At 42.4% G+C, this 20,397-nt stretch overlaps 1 protein-coding gene across 3 annotated transcripts; it reads right to left on the bottom strand.

The window, feature by feature from the left end:
• Positions 1-1,589: 1,589 nt before the first annotated feature.
• On the bottom strand, positions 1,590-18,527 carry napgb (N-ethylmaleimide-sensitive factor attachment protein, gamma b). Of its 3 annotated transcripts, none has more exons than XM_042332157.1 (13): positions 18,442-18,527; positions 13,362-13,429; positions 12,077-12,161; positions 11,267-11,284; positions 10,299-10,329; positions 8,578-8,613; positions 7,037-7,146; positions 5,587-5,653; positions 5,389-5,459; positions 4,910-4,988; positions 4,199-4,278; positions 3,600-3,729; positions 1,590-2,787 (listed from the first exon to the last, which is right to left on the bottom strand). In XM_042332157.1, the coding sequence occupies exons 1-13, from the start codon at positions 18,492-18,494 to the stop codon at positions 2,641-2,643; spliced, it is 975 nt and encodes a 324-aa protein (XP_042188091.1). In that variant the 5' UTR covers positions 18,495-18,527; the 3' UTR covers positions 1,590-2,640. The 3 variants fall into 3 exon arrangements, with proteins under 3 accessions (XP_042188091.1, XP_007895432.1, XP_042188092.1); XM_007897241.2 differs by lacking the exon at positions 18,442-18,527 and adding an exon at positions 16,041-16,390; XM_042332158.1 differs by lacking the exon at positions 8,578-8,613.
• Positions 18,528-20,397: the final 1,870 nt, after the last annotated feature.

The raw sequence follows: 20,397 nt of genomic DNA, 5'->3' as shown, positions 1-20,397 counted from the left end.
TATGCAATAACCTATGCTCCCAGGTGGATTGTCCTTGGTTTCCTTCTGAACTGGAAGCTGACAACCATACCAACACCACGTGACTTCACTATCAACGGTTTGTCGGTGAAACCATGTCACTGTTTTATATGCATTTCTAAAACGGCTCACTCGGTGATGAACATTTTCAATAAAGTTCTTGAAAACTGCATTTGTTCTCACCAACAACCTGTGTGACGTGTCGTGAACCTAACCTGAATGAGTCATTTTCGAAGATGATTATGATGGACATGGGTGGATGTAATTCAGGGTCCAGTACAGTACAGTAAACCTAACCCATAACAGTTGCGACCATACATTTCATATGACTTATGTGACACTTAGAATAGGAAATTCAACAGGACTTGGGCAGACTTAGGCGATTATTACAATTTATACAGACTTACACAAGTTTTACTGTATATCCACACTCGGAATTTCATAAAGCATTTCAAGAAAAACTCACATCAGAAGGCATGGAATAGTGCACAACATTTGGCACAAGATAGAAAATGGGTTTTAATAGAAGGAACAGAAGATAGGCATAAATGGAAACTTTTCAGGCTGGGAAAGAGTACCTGACACATGATTGTTAAGTCTTTGCTGTGTGTTTTTTATGACAAGTGATTTGGACAGTTATCCCAAGTAATCAGTTATATAAGAATAGTTCGGGAAAAGTCTTCGCAGTCCATCAGAGGTCACAAAGTAAAAGGTTTAAGCCATAATAAAAATAACACCATACCGCTTGGAGGAGTATCTTCCTCAAAGTTTCTACCTGGCCTCAAATTGCATTGTGGCATATCTACAGTAATGGAAATTGCACGCATTTTTGAAGGAGTTGGATTGAGCATCAAAATGACATATATACATTTCTGGTGGGTGTGAGTCCGTAAACCCAAAACACTCCTGATTTAGCAAGCTTGACTCAAAAGCTGAAAGAATTTACCGATTATGGGAAATCAATATGGATAAGGAGAAATTCCACCTTGATAAGAGATTTACTCTTATTTGTGGCTGTAGCATTTTAGAGCTCCAAAATGTGGCAAATGTTGAATTCAGTCTCCACTTTGAAGTTGCTTTTCTGTAGTTTCTTAAAAGAAACTTGCAGAAAATAGGCTTCAAAATTAAACCTATGTTCAAGAATTTGCCAAATTTTGGGCACTCGGAACTGGTGCACGACTATAGAGTAACTCTAGACCTTGATGGAATTTCTCCCAGCAGTTACTTTGCTTTCGTGTGTTGGTTTCAAGTGCATTTATCAGGGCAGTGGTTATATATTGCATGCATCTTAGAGTTGGGCACGATTGAATAAAGTTATATTTTGAATTTGGAGATCACGAACCTCATCTTTAAATCCCTCAACTGTCCCGCCCAATCCTAACCCCGCGACCTACTCAAACCCTACCGACCCAACCACTCCCTTTGCTCAACAACCTGCATCCTTCATGCCAACCCGCATCTCGGAATGAGCACTTGTCCCTTTCCATGGTCAGTCAAGCTTCATTTTGAAGAGAGTTTATAGTCATTGTAATCACGAGAATGGTTGTTCAGTAAAAGCACTCGTACACAGGTTCCAGGTAATTACAATACTTTACATTGCACAAGATTTCAAATGTTGCACATAGAACAAAGCAGTTTTTCTTATACATTTACACTGCTTCATCTCTAGATACAAAGATAAATAATCAATAGCATGCAGTTCCTGGTCTGCATGGTGTCCTCTCACTGCAACAATGAGCTGAAAAAATGACCATCTCAATCCTTAGGAGATTCTGCCTTCAAAAGTTCCAGTGACTTTTAATGATGGTTTCATTTAAAATTATTATAACTATAAATTCATATTTGGAAAATAGTCTTATGGAATTTTTAAATCAGAATACATTAAAATGATAATTGCAGAAACATGCAGACACTATTGTTTGTCAATTGAATTAGGCAAGACTTCAGAGAAATATTGACACTCATTCAACAGTCAATTCATGAGCATGTGCAAACATCATGTGTATTTATATTCAGGGCCACAAGTACACAGAACACTTTACAACTAGCTCTGTACAAACTTAAATATGTAGTAACTCTGTATGAAGTCTACAACTGTATGTCAAATTTCAATAGAACTGGAAAAAAAATGATGAAGCACATTTTTAAATGTTTCCTTAGCATTCCTTAAATGTTGGCTGCCATCATTAAATAACTCAATAACCTGAAAATCAGATGTAGCATCTTTCTTGGAATGGTACAATACATAATAAATTATTTTGATTTCAGTGTAGATTGACATTTGTGAGGAGCCACTTTTAAACCCAGATTTTCTTTTCACTGATTTGAAATACCCTTATTTGGAACCAAAGGAAACCACACCTTTAAGGTTATAGTTGAGATATAATTCTGAATACTATTATCTGTGAAATTATACATAAATCCACAATTGAGCAAATGGAAATGGTGGCAAAAAAGTATGGATCCTTCACAAGGTTAAAGATGCCTCTCTTATATCATTATTACTCAAATCAGAATATCACAGGCAGCAGGTTGCCTGAAGGGACAAAAATACACAACAGCTTTGGCCTTCCTTAAAAACAACTCGATGCAACCCGTTATGTCGAACTGGGATGTCCACGACTAACACAATCCAGAGGAATACTCGTCGTCATCTTCCGCAGCGTGACTTGCAGCCTTTCCCGTTGTTCCAGCAGCTTCTTGAGGTGATGCAGGAGACTTCTTCACTCCCCCTCCTGGGACTCTCAAACTCAGGGCCAGCTTAGCATACTAGGGAAACACATGAAATAGTTTCAGGTCTACAAAATGTTCCATGTCTAATATAATCAGATTTTTTTTGTCCCCCATACACGTCATCCCTGGTGTCATTCTCGGGAATCTTTGTTGTACATCCTCCATGTCCTATTCTGTAATGAACTGCCAAAAACTGCACATGAATACTCCAACTGAGGCCTACCTAATGCCTTGTACAAATTTAGCATTTCCTCCTTGCTCTTGTATTAAATACTTTAATATTTAAACCTAGCATTCAATTTCCTTTTTTAAAATGCTACTATGAATCTATACTTTTAGGTCATTCTGTTTCCCATCCATTAGAATATTGCCATTTAGGTCACTTTTCAGTTGTTTGCCCTCTTTTCCAAAATGCACTACTTCACATTGTTCTGCCTTGAATACTGCAGACACTGATGTGCCTGTAAAGAGGTTAACATTGAGGGGTGGAATCACTCTGATTCTAGTCAAGCTCGTTCAGTTGTACACTGTATAGCATAGTACTTAAATTAATTGTTATAAGATATAAGAGATCAGTTTCAAAATATCCAGGAAAGTTTATATTGGAAGCTCTGTGAGAGTATGCTGAAGTTCTAGCTTATAATTTTGACTAAATAATGACTAAATGATGTAGCTTACTATGAAGTTGATAAAAACTAGTGCATTTGGAGATTCAATAATATTCCCTTGTTCTTTCCTTTACATGCTTCAAATTAGTGTTTAGCTCGGTTCAGTGTATTGCTACACAGGAGAGGAACAGAAGCAAGCTATACTTTTAACAAGAAACATCACCACACATTAAGACGTACATCATTATCCATGTATTTGAAGAGAGGCGAGTTACAGATTGCAGAGACCTGGTCCTGGTCTTGTTCATCAAATCCTTCCAGTAACTGTTCCAGTGCAATGGCGTCTTCGCTTCCATTAAACCCAGGTATACTGTGTGTGAAGGCAAAAATTATACATTACATTTTTTTTGTCACTCGGCCACAGAAGCAATTCCTTAAAAGCCAGCAGCAATCTCATCAGTGGTTGCTCTTGGCGAAAGGGAAGGCTTTTCGCAACCACAACCTATCTGTCCTTCAAGAACTGCAAGAATTCAACTTCTACATTTAAGATTATTCTCAATTTCTGGACAATTTTAAATTGTAAGATGATGGTTTCAGCGCCTTGGGACGTCCTCCTGATGTGAAAGGCAAATGTAGTTTTGTTGCTGTTTAAGGATAAGACTAAGATTTTCAGACAAAACTATATGGTATTCCCTGTGCTACCTCTTCACTCATCTCCCCACCAGTTACACTGTACTAATTCACTTAAAGTATCCCACACATTAAGAGTTAACAAAAACGTATATCGTTATCCATGTATTTGAAGTTTTCCACCCTAGAAAACGCACACAGATGCTTACCTATAACTTTCTCGAACACATTTGTCTGCAGCTACATAGTCATTCCTGTGCAGTTGAACCAGGACTTGTGCAATTGTTTTCTAAAGAAAATAAGCAGGAACACTTAGAACTTCTGGGTGGGGAGGAAGGAGAAAGAACCTTAATGATGCAACAGGTTTCCTGAAGCAGTTCAAACACCTGGCTGTAAATTGACAAAGATGAAACAACCAAGCTACCATTTAAAAAAAACGCAAAAAATTACAGTGAAGATGCCATAATTCTATAGCTCTATCAAATTGACGTGATGCTTTCTTGGTAGTATCACCATTCTGTACAATTTGGCCAATGTAGAAGAGTTTGTGCTACAGTAGGGAATGTGTGGGTTAAGGTCTCCACTGGTGGAAAGAGTTTCACAACTTACCTGGAAGCATGGCATTAAAATAATAATCCTTGAATTTGATTTAGCACCGGTAATATCATACAGCACTTCACAGGTTAAATGTAATAACTAAAACACAGAAGCCAATTTACATACAAATCCCATGACAAGAAGTGAATTACCAATTTATCTAAAGGTATAAAGATTCTAAAGAATTCTGCTGCTGTTAGGTGACGAACAATAAAGTGAGTTCTGAAGACCAGACTCTTGATTGTGAATTTGTTTTTAAAATAACTAATCTGACCCAAACCACAGAACAAGATAAGCCCCAATATGAAAATACTTCTGCTCACCTTAAAACAAGTTGGGTAGTTCTCGATCTCCTTATACATGTTCTTTTCCTTCAGAAGTGATACTGCAGCCTCATCAAGTCTTAAACACAAAAGATTTCCTGAATCACCCACAAATATAAAGTGGTTTTTCATCTCTACATTTCCTTTTAAACCTGCATCATTAAACAACAATTTGCGTTTATACAGCACCCTTCATGCAGGATACCATCTCAGATTGATGAGCAAAGTGGTGGGATTGGACACTGAGTAAGGGAGAAAAGGTAGCGGGAGATGACTATAGGTAGTTGAAGTAGGAAGTCTCAATGTGGGATTGAGGTGGAGGGATTATCAAGGATGATATTAAAAGTTCCAAATCAGCAGGTTCCACAAGCTATGTTTTACAGGCGTAGAATGAAGTGAAGCACGCTGTGGTAAAAATGTAATCATCAATTGCATTCTCAAGCACTTGAGCAGCACATACCACACAGTACGATACGTACCTGCGAGACCTGACCAGCAGACGTGAGACTTTTCCCAGCAATTCAACAGACTGACGCAAGCGCTCTTCATTCTGCCAAATAAAAGGTTAGTTTCCAAATTGAATTGTAAATTGAATACATTTTGCAGCAATTTTACTCTTGATATAAAACTGGAATGCAAGGGAACACTGTTCTCTCTCAATGCTATTTAGAACTCACTTCAAACACTGAAGCAGCCTGTTGGTAAAGCTCCACAGCTTTGTTCAAGTTTACATTCTCTATCAGTCTGAAACAAAGAGAAAAATGCAATAGGTTAGACCATTCTCCTCTACAATTATTGAAATAGAGGACAGACAGCAGCTGTTTGACCTATAGATTATGCTGGTGTTAGCTCCTCCACTAGAGCTATATACTCTTAACTCAATCCCCTGTACACTTTCTAGAGTTTCTTTTCAAAGGCCCCCTTCTTTGAACTCAGATCGGACAAGTGTAATTCAAGTATTCCTTTCCCAAAAGCTGGGTGGGTCCCAAGTAAAAAACCTGAGGAAGACCGAACTAATTTCTAACTGGTTGTCATTCCACAGCAAAAAAAAGTCTTAAAGAGTCACAGCAGAGACAGCTTTACTTGGTACCTGACTAAGTTATCCTGACCAAGGAACAAATGTGAAATCCCTCCTAACGTTAAAATTCATACATGTTTAATATCAAACACTGAGGAAACCAAATTAGTTTATGATGAATTAATCTCCTCCCTCAATAACAACCAACCCTCTCCTTGGAATTCCTTTAATTTTTCCATTCAAAAGCTAAACCATAGTAAAGCTTTAAATAGAACAGTAACAAATAAAACCTGGGTCACTCTGGTTTAACTGAATCAGTACCTGATTTAGTACTTGGCGTTACCTTACCCAAAAGGAAGACATTGTAAATTTATTTTCATACTTCAAGATTTGCTGCTCTTCCGACTTGCTTTCTGTTGAACGCGTAAGAGTAGATATAATAATAATCCTTGAATTTGATATAGTGCTTTTCACGTCGGGAGGACGGCCCAAAGCGCTTCACAGAACACACTGTAAAGTGAATTGACTGTATATTTGTGGGCGAACGCGGCAGCCAATTGCGCACAGCAATGTCCCACAAACAGTCGTAGATTGAAAATGACCAATTTATTATTGTTTTTGGTTTTGGAGGAATTATTATTAGGTGTGTGGAGTAAGGAAACTTGCCCAAGGTTTCGCCCTGCCTGGAATTGAACTCAGGTCTCTCGCTTGCAAAGCGCGTGCTCTAACCACTGAGCTACAGGACTCCACAAAAGATATCGAAACATGCTAGGTTGCCAAACCTACATTTAGAAACAAGCTTTTTAAATGGTCACTACGGTTTTGAAATCTGTAAAGCTTAGAGCAGGAGAGCTACAGCTTTTATAAACTGATAGCACAGAGATAATTCAGATTGGTAAACTATATTAGCAATAGAAAGCGCACAGCAAGCCTCATTGCCCCTAAGATAGAAAGTCTTCCACAGAACTAAACTGAACCGTATGCATCCAAGTGGAGTAGACTAAATTTCTAAACTATGTTTTTATGCAGTAATCGGTCTAGAAACATTTCTAAAAGTAATATTTGAACCACAGTTCGGCACCACCAATAAGATTCCTTCAAGCTCTTACTTTCCAGCGCGGTCCAGTGCCATGGCAGCTGTGTCTGGGGTTCCGTTCTCTATGAACATCATACTGGCTTTCTCAATAAGAAGAACTGCCTCTCCCAACTGCTGCATCTCCTGCAAAAAAAATCACTATCTATGTCCATGTGTACATTTGCTTCAACATCTTTACATTAAAGAAATGGTATTTGCAGCTCAATTTCAAGAACACCAGGGTGCATCGCACCGATTAATAGGAGGATAAACAATGGGTGGGGAGGAAACTTTTAATACTGAGTTTGTTTAACAATAATAATAATAATAATAACAAGGGAGGGAAATCTGAAACCTACAACTATGGAAGCTGTGCCCAAGATGAAATGTTACCTAGCATGTAGTGAAATATTAGGTTAAACATTTCTGAGAACATTTAACCTCTTTACCCTTGCACAATTCATTAGCAACTTTTGTGATGTTATTTGGTCAAAGTCTTGGGCCGATGAATACCTTTTTCAGCCAATCAAAAATTTAAACTTAAATTTTGATCCATTTTATGGATTGTGGAAAAAAGTGAAGTTAAACTCTGGATAAAACACTTCAACAACAGGTTCAGATTAGTGAATGGTGTTCATCATTATGCTGGGTAGAGGTGGCTGTGAAAGGATATATTTTGTAATAAGGCTTGCATTTGATATAACACCCAATCACATCTTCGAGAGATCTCAAAATGCTTCGCAGAATATACTGTAAAGTGAACTGACTATATTTTGTTGGTGAAATGCGGCAGCCAATTGCGCACAGCAGTGCCCCACAAACAGTTGTGGTTTGAGTGACCAAATTATTATTATTTTTTAATATCCTATGTCTCCAGTCTGCAGACACACTGCCTCATCCTAGTGACATGGTCTTTACACGTCTCTTTTGCACACACACACTCACTCCAGCAAGGGTCACTGGATAACAATCAAATGCAGGAACCCTGGCAGATTTGGGTTTCTTTCTTTATCTCAAGTGCACCCGGACTGCTTCTCTATCTTAAATTAGCTCACTCAATACTGACTGATTCCCCATGATTCAATGTGCCTTGCCCTGTCACCACATGCGCACTTACTCATTGGAATCACATTGAGTCTCGGGAAATACATTTCTGCTACGTATGCATCGACGGATCAAGACTACGTTTCTCGCGATTCAATGCAGCTGGACAGCAAGTGCACATGTGTCAACACGTCATTTTCCACGACTCAATCAGCCGGTAATTACTCGAGTAATGGAGGATCGGAAGCCGTGTTACGAGTTAGGAGGCGATTAATATGAGTAGTGCAAATCAATCTAAGTGGTTTGGTTAGGAAACTGAATGGAACTCAGGTGAATGTAAAACTTAGGCATTTATATAATTTATAAAGGTAAGCCTCATGTGAATTTTACTGGTTATACATCAAAATGGCAAATAAAATATATAAAATTAAGCTTGGTGAAATAGGGAAATGCTGAGTAACATATCATCTTGCGCCTAGTGGGCTAACAACTATGATAGCAGGGTGCAAACCAGCGTTACAGCTGCCCTACCTGCTTGGATGCCCCACGCTTGGAGAAGACCTTGCTCTGTGGATTGGTAATGCCAAAAAGCAAAAACATGCCTTGAAACTCAATACATCAAGCTTAGGAGAGAACTAAATGCAAGTCACCCTGATTCTGGATCAAATGGCATTACATAAGAACTGTATATGGGTTAAAACAATGTAAATCAGTGAGAATAGTATGATGTGAAGCCCCACCCTGCTAGAGTACAAGACATAGAAGAGAGACGTGTGGGTCTGAGAACTGTGAAATACCATCATCTGGCATAAAAGGTAATGAAAACCCGAAAAAAGTTCATCCTCAATGATGCATCCATTTTCCCAGAGGAGGAAGCTCACAGTATAAGCTCCACCTAGAGTTGGCAAAAGACCTTGCGAATTGCAGAAACGCATCTTTCAGTCACGCATTTCTTTTTTAAAAAAACCTCAAACAGATCAGTATTAATGCATTTTACACCCACGAGACAGATTTAGCACAAACATTTCAGATGTATCGGCTGATCGTAAAAAAAATATGCATTTTAAAAGCTGCGAAGAAGCAATTAATATTTGGAGGTGGCGTGGGGGAGTGGTTCAAAGAATAAAGAAAAGCATTGCACCCTCTACCCAATTCGGATAATATGGATGTAAGCCGTGTGACAGACCCTGGTTACAATGACCGACAAGGCACTCTTTTGCTTTACCATTAGGTTGTGTTTGAGTGACAGAAATACTCTCAGCCATACTCCTGCTCTTTCCGCCCAGCAAGTCAGTAATCAAAGTAATGCAGTTTTCGTTTTCAGATTTTTACTGGTCTAAATTCAAATCATTCCAGTGACCCCCACTGCACCACTTTTACCAGTATAAAATGTTCCAGTGACACACGAACATCAACGCAAGGAATTAGCCAAGAATTGTATGAACAACAAATCACATTTGTATAGCGCCTTTCACGTCAAGAGGACATCCCAAGGCACGGGACAGTCAGGAATCCACACACAAGCTGATAGTTGGGATCAGGAGGGGTGAAGGATGAGGAGGTAAGGTTAGAGGTGTGACCGAAGGCACGGTCGGAGGAGGGTCTCAAGGTGAAATAATAATCCCTCCAAAACCAAAAACAATAATAAATTGGTCATTTTCAATCTACGACTGTTTGTGGGACATTGCTGTGCGCAATTGGCTGCCGCGTTCGCCCACAAATATACAGTCAATTCACTTTACAGTGTGTTCTGTGAAGCGCTTTGGGACGTCCTCCCGACATGAAAAGCGCTATATCAAATGCAAGGATTATTATGTCCTCCTGAAGTGAAAGGCACTATACAAATGTAATTTATTGTTGTTGAGATGGGTCTTGAAGGAGACAAGGGAAGGGGCGAGGTGGAGTGACTGTGTGATGAAGTTCCAGAGGCTGGAGGCAGAGAGAGGCCGGCCCTCCAATGGTGGGGCAGGGAAGGCGGGGGATATGAAGCAGGTTGAGCAGAGGGAGCATAGGTTGGTAGGGGGTGAGGAAGTTGCAGAGGTAGGGAGGAGCAAGGCCACGGAGGGCTTTGAAAGTGAAGCTCATTTCTCAGTGAATTTGCAGAAGACGGACGATGTACTGCAAATAAACAGCTTTACTCTTCTAGACTGTCATTTAAACTTGAATGTTTCAAACTATATTCATACACACACACAAGGAAAATTGACTCATAAAGGGTGTTAAAATTAGGTGAATAAAACTAAAGCACTGACCTTCAACATCATTCCAGCCTGTTCATATGCTCTAGGAGGCAAAGGAGAATAAATCATCAGCACTCAATATAAAACAGTCAAAATTTTGCCCAACATTGTCATAGTCACTTTAAAAAGTCACAAAGAAATCCAATGCAGTGAGTTTTTTCTGCGACTACTGTTAAGGTACACTAAAGCAGTGTTTGGCGAGTGATCTTGGGACACCTGAATTAACGTATTTAGGCATGATCACTCTAGAATCCTGCCTTGATAACTGTCCCTAGTGATATAATTTCTATTCCTGTGATGAATAACTCCTACAAGCCATTTTTACCAATCAATTTTGTCAGCTTTCTCAATTAAAATTTACATTGGATTAAATTTGTAATCCTTTTTTTGATCTCAATGCATTTTAAAAACTATTAAATTACCTGTAGTTCCTGCACTGTTGCACAACAAATATAAAGCAGACGGAGGAGCACACGAACTCATTACTGACGTAATTTCCAATTTTTGCAGAAATTCAGCTTTTTAAGAAACAGCAGTATTTATGACTTTTTTTTTTACTGCTTTGCGATTCAAGTTACATTGGATTTGTATAAACTGTAATGAATATGGTCTTTGTTTTGCAAGGCTAACTCACGCTTTCTAACCAGCCCAGACATACTTCACCCTTGAGTTTTGGGCAGGAGTGAGAATGAAACTACCCAAATCGTTGCAAGTCCTTACCCCAGCGTAAAGAGTATGAGTTTTTGAACATGATCATGGTTAATTTTCACATTGCCAAAATTTAAACACCTTATTAACACTTGCTGCTTAAAGTTCAAACATTAAGAATGATCTCTTGGGTGATCTACCAGAAGCCAACTGGCACCGTGGAATTGTACCCCAGAACAGGTCAACTGCACAAAATGAGAAAATCAAGAGAAAAATACCAAGGCAACAATGAAGTGAAGTACAATATTGTGAAGCTCTGCAAAAGTACTTACTTAGCAGCATGGAAAAAGCTGGAGTGAATTGACAGTTAAGGAAGATACAGTTCAGCACCTAAGACAAATCAGTATTACCATGAACAGGACACAGTGTTTTGGTTTAAGTTAGAAAACTTCTGTTCCCTCAGAACATTAGCTCAGCAAACACTTAATAAGCCAATCAGTATTTTCCTTTACGGATCACTGAATTTAGAAAAAACATTCCCATCACGATGCTCAGTGCAGACTAGTGTAATGTTATAGCATAAGTTGAAACTTTTTAAAAGCACTTTTCATGAGGATTTATATAAATGTTACATTTCGGTCCAGGAAACAAAGTTCTGGATTAGGATGAAAATGAAATACAGTACATATGAGGTATAAAGCAAGTAGGAAATGTGATTTGCAAATATTTATTTAACGGAGCACTAAACGTCCTGTACAGCTTTCAAAAAAATCTTGATATCCAACACTTTTAAAAGTAGCTTTCTGGAGAGTTCCAGTGTTGACTATGGCAACACAAGGCAGTAACAAGAGGCGAGTGTCAAGTGTTTTAGTTAAAATTCAGGTTTCCAGCCCATTAATTTAGATGATGGATATAAACAACCATTCTTGTGAAGCATCTATACATATATATTACACAAAATCTAGTGCATGTCTTGGGTTCTAAGTGTTCCAAATAGAAAATGATTTGTTTTATATGTTTTTGTGTTTTCTCAAAAACTGACTGATGCCGAGTCCAGACTTTGCAGCAGGAAAAACACAGAACAAGAATTTTTCTCTTTTAAACTAATGACCTTTCCTCGTGTACATATAACAAAAGGATACGCTCGATTGTTCTGATGTGACTCAGCTTCTCGCAGGTATGCATCCTTCGCTTGGTCGTACTGCTTTGCATTTTTGAAGGCGACGGCTGAGGGGAAATGGAAGAGTTAGATTAAAAAANTTAAAGCAATTCATGTGGCCCACTGATTATACAGTATTCTAGCTCTAACACAGCAATGATGCACAGGACGAGACACTGTCCCTCCAAGTCCAAGCAGGAGGGCCAGGCTGACTGGTCTAACATCAGCGTGCCCTGGAGTATTGTGGACCTGTCTGGCTCAGGAACCAGACTACTGAGACCACCACAGAGGATTGCCTCGATTCCAACATTCTGTTGCCAGACATGTCACCTTGGAGCTTGTTCAGCTCCAAATACACCACGCTTTTCTACCCCCACCGCAAGAAGAGAATTCATATTGAAAAATTCACATTCAAGCAACCCTTGAAGTTTTATACCAGTGAACAGCACATTGCTCCCGAGAATCCTGTTCCCGATAGGATCACATTCCATGATCAATTACAGTAGTCCTTGGCTCAAATTATATATCATAAAATGCTAACCCCATATATCAACCTGTCCACTTCCTCCGCTCAGCAGGCTGCGGCCCGTTCCACATCCCTGGCCGGCCCTCCCACCATCGGCGGCAGGCCTTCAGCCATTCTGCCCTCATCCTTTGAAACGCCATCCTACATTCCCTTCACCTCACTCCCTCCCTTGCCTCCTTCAAGGCACGTTTCAAGACCCTCCTCTTCGACCGCGCCTTTGGCCACCTTCCATCCTCCCTGATCGAGTCCAAATCCTCCCGACGGGAAAGGCACTACACAAATGTTATTTCGTATTATAAAATGCTTCGTTAAATACTTGCTGGATAAAACTGACTGAATTTTAAAATAAATGTATTCTAATAGAACCTCGTTATAAGGTATTTCACTGATGGCTTCATGGCACAGCCCAGCCAGGTTCCTACAGGCTAAAAATGCCCCACTTCTAGACTCACATCACGGTCATTTCGGGCATACTGCACATGCGCAATATGCACAGAAAGTGCTTGCGCATTGTACACATCTGCAGCAGGTAGGAAATATGGAAAACATTATAATAATAAGTGAAGTGTTGGCAACAAGCTGCCTGACAATGCAGTACAAAGAAAATCGCCACTTTTTTTTTTAATCTGTAGCTACATTCTGAGTTAATGAGCTAAAATACTTATTTGAACTGCACAGATTTTTGAATTAAAATTTACAACTAGGAACGTTACTTCGGATGCCAAGGTTTTTTTTCCCTTACCTGCTTTGGCATACTCAGACGCTGCACTGTCATAGTCAGGTTTCCACTTCATAAAGCTGGTTTTCAAACTGAAAATGTAACAAGAGTTACAGAGTAAATAATAGAGTACAACAACAACATGCTCCCTCCACGCAGGGTAGCATTTCAGAGCGCTTAAAAGCACAACTACTGTACCTAAGTTGTATTTCATTTAATTCTCCTTCTACAAATTCATTGCTGAATTAATCCTTCAGATTCTAACAACGTCCATTTATACAATGCTTTCACATAAAATAAATGAAACTGTACAAAATAACATTGATTAAAAGTAAAATGAATGTTATAACTGACCTACACTAGCAATACACTAGCAATGAGTATCAAATTAATTTTAAAGTTAGTGGCAATATTGGATTAGAGGGGACAATATGGCAGGATAAATGAGAAAAATTCCACATTTCTTGCAAACTCAATAGGAAGAAGGTGTCCCTTATAATGTCTATCTGCCTGTGTATTTTGTAGGCAAATGTGGCAAACAACAATATCCCACAAACAAAATGAGTAAACAATTTTATTTGGGAAATTGCTGGTCAGGTCACCAGGGAAACTCCCTTCTCTTTTCAAAATGTGCTGTTGGATCTTAACATCCACCTGACCAGGCAGACGGGCCCTTGGTTTAACATCTCATCCAAAGGACACCCACCACCTGTGTCAAATTCAGCGATTCCCAATTCCCAATTCCCAATTGTGAGTTCAAAGTCCCAACATGTGGCTCGAACCCACAGTCTACAAACTCAGAGGTGAAAGTGCTGCTACCAACTGAGCTACGCTGACACCTGGCGCTCTGTCATTCTGACTTCAAAATGCTCTTACATTGATATATTATTATTATATATAACTTGGTTAATGATGTCAATTATTTTCCTGGTTCACCAACCCAAGATTAACTTTCTCCAGATCTAAATTCTAGTGCCCAAAGTACTGATAAATAACAATACTTGCATTTGACTTAGCGCCTTACCACGTCTTCAAGACGTCTCGAAGTGCTGTATAGTGTATAGTGAATTGACTGTATATTTTGTGGGCAAAATTGTGATGTTATGTTTCTGCATAGCCCCACGTCTCTTTAATGGATTTAGTACAGGCCTACCTGAAATTATAATTATCTTGGTTGTGAAAAGTCATCTCCAGGCACTGTACCACTCTATAAATAATGCAACAGAAAATATATTTGCAGTTGCAAAAATAAATCTTCTACAATTGATCTGCTTGAACTACAGAGATCCAAGTTCCTTTAATCTTCTATTTCCCTTAAGAATGACTATTTTGATTGATATCTGGTTTTACAGCTTCATCATTTTACACAAGCGGGCGGATCATTTTTCCGGGGGGGTTATAATCCCTTCGAAATTAAAAAAAATTTGGGCACACAATCCATGACTGTTTGCGGGACACTGCTGTGCGCAATTGGCTGCTACGTTTCGCCCACAAAATATACAGTCAATTCACTTTACAGTATATTCTGTGAAGTGCTTTGAGATGTCTCGAAGGCACGAGAAGACATTATATCAAATGCTATATCAAAGGATTATTATTATTAATATTGTAATTGCATTTTAAGATTATATCTGATTTACTAATAAGCAAAATACTATGAGCTTACATATTCCGTCTAGTGATCTGAAATTTGGAGATTAAAAGGCAAGTGTGATTAAGGTACATATTAAACAGACACTGCAACAAACAAGAATAAGATTGATGCTCAAAATTAGTACACTAAACTGATCAACATTAGCAGGTACAGTATTTAACCAGCAAAATAATCTTTTTTTATATAAGTCAATCTAAATCTACTTTCTCATGTAACTGCAACTACTGCAAAACACCATCTGTTCCAATGTAAAAGCCAACCTACACTAAATCTAATAAAAGGTACAAATGATTAGCTGAAGCATTTGAAACACTCCTAAAAAAAATAAAAATAAATAATCCTGACAAATATAAATCTTTCTTTGAAGGTCGAGTGGCTCTACAGTCTTAACTTCAAGGCTTACCGCAATACAACGTATTGCACAGCTTCACGTTGTTAAATTAAGGCATCTGAATGATTATATATTGACACTTCATTTTGTTCAGTTGATAGGATGGACCCACCGAGTCAGGCAGATCAGATATTAACGCAGTCTGAGACTCTCACTATAACATAAATTTAATCTAAGACAAGGAGGGATCTTACAGAACAACTACAGCAACACAACCAGCACAGAGGGGTGAAGGCACTTGAGCACCCCCTTATAATCCTGCACCCCACCGTTATAATCCCGCAGCCCCCCCACCCCACTATCCATCAACTATCCTGGGGCCAGCAATGCGGTCTGGCACTCACGCTCCCTGGCCGATGACCAGGCCAGGCACTTGATCCTTCTCAGCCTTGACCCAGCACCAAGAAAGAGATGGGGGGGGGGGGGGGGGCGGTGTCAGCAATAACCCGATCATGTTAGTACCATCATCGGATGTCAGTCTCTGCTGATTGAATTTGGATTAATGCCCAAAAAAATCAAGAGGCAGCCATTTTAACTGAAAGGGAGGGACTTAACTTTGAAACCAGATCCTCATAATGATTTTTAGTACAAATCTGAACACGTCACTTTTAAATCTCAAATCCCTTTCAAAAACAAAATAAAATATACCTGAACATACCAATATGTCTAGGATTGGTTGGTGAATCACTGACTTATCTCCCAACTTCACCCTCCCAAAGAGCAAAGTAATATTGACCTTTTTTTAAAAAAAAACCCATCTTGATTATGCAATACTTAAGTAGAGAGCCTTCCGAAGCAATTTCAAGGTATGGAGCCTTTCATTTCAGATTCCTTTCTCGGCTGAATTATTCAATAAGATAATTCAAATACAGGAAGCAAAGGCGGTCGGGTCCGCATATGAACATTTATCCAAACAGTCAACAGTCCATCGAGATTATAAAAACAGTAAAAAAAAATGCCACACAAAAACAAAATGCACAGCAGTTCGGCCTGTTTGGGGTTTAGAAGAGGAAGGGGTCAAGCGGATCAAGGCTTCAGTTATGACGACTCCCTAAATCGTCTGAGATGCTGATTGGCGTTGCTGCGGCCAACCTCCCAGCGATTTACACTTAAACGTCACAGCTCTGAACTCTGCCCTCGTCCCCGCACAGTTCATCAAAGCTGGAGCCTTGGCCGGTTATAACTAACTGCGTCCTCCTGCAATTAAGCCTGGCCGAGGTTTCACAAAATAAACGTTTATTGTGTACTGTATGCACGAGGTTCACTCTGAACGCCCCCCCCCCCCCCCCACCCCCACCCGCTCCCCAACATACTTACAAAGCCACCAAGCCAGAGCCAGACACAACACGTGAGCCGGGGGGTGGGGGGGGGTGGGGGTCAGTCCCCTCTCCCCAGGCTCTCAGACGAGGAGAGACGATGGGCTTTGTGACTGCAACACCCGACAGTGGGTTCACAGGCAGTCAGTTCAGTTGGACCTCGTTTGACCCCCACACACACACATACACCACCCCCCCCAATAATACACCCCCCCCCAATAATACACCCCCAATAATACACCACCCCCCAATAATACACCCCCCCCAATAATACACCCCCCCCAATAATACACCCCCAATAATACACCCCCCCCAATAATACACCCCCCCCCAATAATACACCCCCCCAATAATACACCCCCCCCCCAATAATACACCCCCCCCAATAATACACCCCCCCAATAATACACCCCCAATAATACACCCCCCCCAATAATACACCCCCCCCAATAATACACCCCCCCCAATAATACACCCCCCCAATAATACACCACCCCAATACCCCCCCCATAATACACCCCCCACAGACACACACATATACAGACACAGGGCGTTAATATCTCGGCGGAGGGGAGTGAGGCCTCGGTCCTCGCCCCTGATGCAGCAGAAATGGGATTTCACCCCCTCCCCCGGTATTTACCCTCTCCCCGGTATTTACCCCCTCCCCCCCGGTATTTACCCCCTCCCCCGTATTTACCCTCTCCCCCCGTATTTACCCCCTCTCCCCCGTATTTACCCTCTCGCTGGTATTTACCCCTCCCCCGGTATTTACCCTCCCCCCGGTATTTACCCCTCTCCCCGGTATTTACCCCTCCCCCCGGTATTTACCCTCTCCCCCGGTATTTACCCCCTCCCCCGGTATTTACCCCCTCCCCCCGGTATTTACCCTCTCCCCGGTATTTACCCCCTCCCCCCGGTATTTACCCCTCTCCCCGGTATTTACCCCCTCTCCCCGGTATTTACCCCTCTCCCCCCCGGTATTTATCCCCTCTCCCCGGTATTTACCCCTCCCCCCGGTATTTACCCTCTCCCCGGTATTTACCCCTCCCCCCGGTATTTACCCCCTCCCCCGGTATTTACCCCCTCCCCCCGGTATTTACCCCCTCCCCCCGGTATTTACCCCCTCCCCCCGGTATTTACCCCCTCCCCCCGGTATTTACCCCCTCCCCCCGGTATTTACCCCCTCCCCCCGGTATTTACCCCCTCCCCCCGGTATTTACCCCCTCTCCCCGGTATTTACCCCCCTCCCCCCGGTATTTACCCCCTCCCCCCGGTATTTACCCCCTCCCCCGGTATTTACCCCCTCCCCCCCCGGTATTTACCCCCTCCCCCCCGGTATTTACCCCCTCCCCCTCCCCCCCCCCCGGTATTTACCCCCTCCCCCCCCGGTATTTACCCCCTCCCCCGGTATTTACCCCCTCCCCCGGTATTTACCCCCTCTCCCCGGTATTTACCCCCTCCCCCCCGGTATTTACCCTCTCCTCCCGGTATTTACCCCCTCCCCCCCGGTATTTACCCCCTCCTCCCGGTATTTACCCCCTCTCCCCGGTATTTACCCCCTCCCCCCCGGTATTTACCCCCTCCCCCGGTATTTACCCTCTCTCCCCGGTATTTACCCCCTCCCCCGGTATTTACCCTCTCCTCCCGGTATTTACCCCCTCTCCCCGGTATTTACCCCCTCCCCCCGGTATTTACCCTCTCCTCCCGGTATTTACCCTCTCCTCCCGGTTTCCCGGTGTTTACCATTTCTCGGCGGTGGCGATGTGCTCCAACGCTTCGTTTATCTTCTGAGCCATTCCCTCCGCTCAGGGGGTGTGTGTGTGGGTGTGTGGTGGGGGTGTGTGTGTGGGGGGGTGTTGGGGGGTGTGTGTGGGGGGGTGTGGGTGTGGGGTGTTTGGGGGGGTGTGTGGGTGTGGGGGGGTGTGTGTGTGTGGGGGGGTGTTGGGGGGGTGTGTGTGGGTGTGGGGGGTGTTTGTGTGTGGGTGTGGGTGTCGGGGGGTGTTTGGGGGGGTGTGAGAGGAGAGAGTGACGGGTTTCGGGGCAGTGCGGCGCCGCTGCCGCTCAGTGGGTCCGGTGTCCGGGCGGCGGCCTCTGTCCGTCCACCTCCCGCCCCTCTCGGCCACCGTCACCGCACTTCAAAATGTCCCTCACAGGAGCCCCAGTGCGCACCCGCCGTCCCCGACCCACAGCGCCACCTGGTGGCCGAGCGGAGGTACACCATCAATGGGTTTCCTGCCGCCCCCAATAATAATAATAATAATAGTCTTTGATACTCCTCCCCCACACCATTATAATGACTGTATAATAATCCTCGCCTTTGATATTTTATTATAATATCATTTATTATGTAATTTCACGTATAATATATGACGTATCATTTATTATAATTACAATATAATCGTAAAATTCACTTTGCAGCATATTCTGGGAAGCGCTTTGCGACGTCCGGAAGAGGTGAAAAGCGCAATATCAAAGGTGTATTATTGTTGTTGTTATTATTGATATGGCACCTCTCAGGTTAGCACAACGCCTCAAAGCACTTCACGGGACTTACTGTGAAGTGTAGTGACTGGTTTGTATTTCTGTGGGTGAACGGAGCAGCCGATGTGCGCAAAGCGATGTCCCACAAATAACGATTGATGAGTGGATCAATTTTATTTGGGGGATTGTTGGCCGGGATACCGGGAGAAACGACCTTCTCTTTTCGATCCGAATAGGTAGAGGGAGGCCTCGGTTTAATGTCTCATCCGAAGGACGTCACCTCCTCAAAGCGTTTCACAGAATATACTGTAAAGTCAATTCACTGTATATTTGTGGGCGAAACACGGCAGCCAATTGCGCACGGCAGTGTCCCACAAACAGTCGGGGTTTGAAGTGACCAATTTTTTTCAAAGGACTTATTACCCCTGGAAAAGCAATACGCCAATCAACTAACAACCAGGTTCCTACCTACTGCGAGGTAAACAGGCGAGTGGAGTAAGGAAACTTGCTCAACATTTCACTCTGCCGGGAATCGAACGCAGGTCTCTCGCTCAGGACTCCACAGTGAGTTCCAAGTCCCAACGTAGATCTTGAATGCATAACGTCTAACGCCCGTCTGAAGAATAAGCAGACGGGACTTCATCTTAATATCATATCTTAAGTGCTGCACATAGCACAGAAACTGCCCTGGTCAAGGTCACCAATGACATCCTGACCATCTGTGACCAGGGCTCCCTCTGCCTCCTCGTCCTCCTCGACCTATCGGCAGCATTCGATACGGTCGACCACGCTATCCTCCTCCACCGCTTGTCCTCCCACCTCAACCTTCAAGGCCCTGTCCTTGAGTGGTTTAGGTCGTACCTCTCCCACCGTCTTCACTTTGTTTCCACGAATGGCTTTTCCTCCAGCCCCGCACTGTCTCGTGCGGTGTCCCTCAGGGCTCTGTCCTCGGTCCCCTCCTCTTCACCCTCTATATGCTCCCCCTTGGTGACATCATCCGCAGACATGGGGTTAACTTCCACATGTATGCGGATGACACCCAACTCTACCTTTCCTCCTCTACCCTCAACTCCACGACCACCGATGTCCTGACAGCCTGCCTGTCCGACATCGAGTCCTGGACGAGAGACAACTTTCTTCAGCTCAACGTGCGTAAAACTGAGGCCCTCCTGATTGGCTCACGTCAGCGCCTCCGCACCTCAGGCGCTGACAGCATCA

This window comes from Callorhinchus milii, unplaced genomic scaffold (genome assembly GCF_018977255.1).
Source record: "Callorhinchus milii isolate IMCB2004 unplaced genomic scaffold, IMCB_Cmil_1.0 Scaffold2, whole genome shotgun sequence".
Taxonomy (NCBI): domain Eukaryota; kingdom Metazoa; phylum Chordata; class Chondrichthyes; order Chimaeriformes; family Callorhinchidae; genus Callorhinchus; species Callorhinchus milii.
This window is presented reverse-complemented; position numbering and strand designations above follow the sequence as displayed.

Bases quoted from the DNA above. Each gene is read 5' to 3' on its own strand.
- napgb (XM_042332157.1), bottom strand. From the start codon at position 18,494: ATGGCTCAGAAGATAAACGAAGCGTTGGAGCACATCGCCACCGCCGAG. The intron at 13,430-18,441 runs GTAAACACCGGG...TTACATTTTCAG, and splicing joins ATCGCCACCGCCGAGAAATG to TTTGAAAACCAGCTTTATGA. The intron at 4,989-5,388 runs GTACGTATCGTA...TTTGTGTTTAAG, and splicing joins CTGCTGGTCAGGTCTCGCAG to ACTTGATGAGGCTGCAGTAT.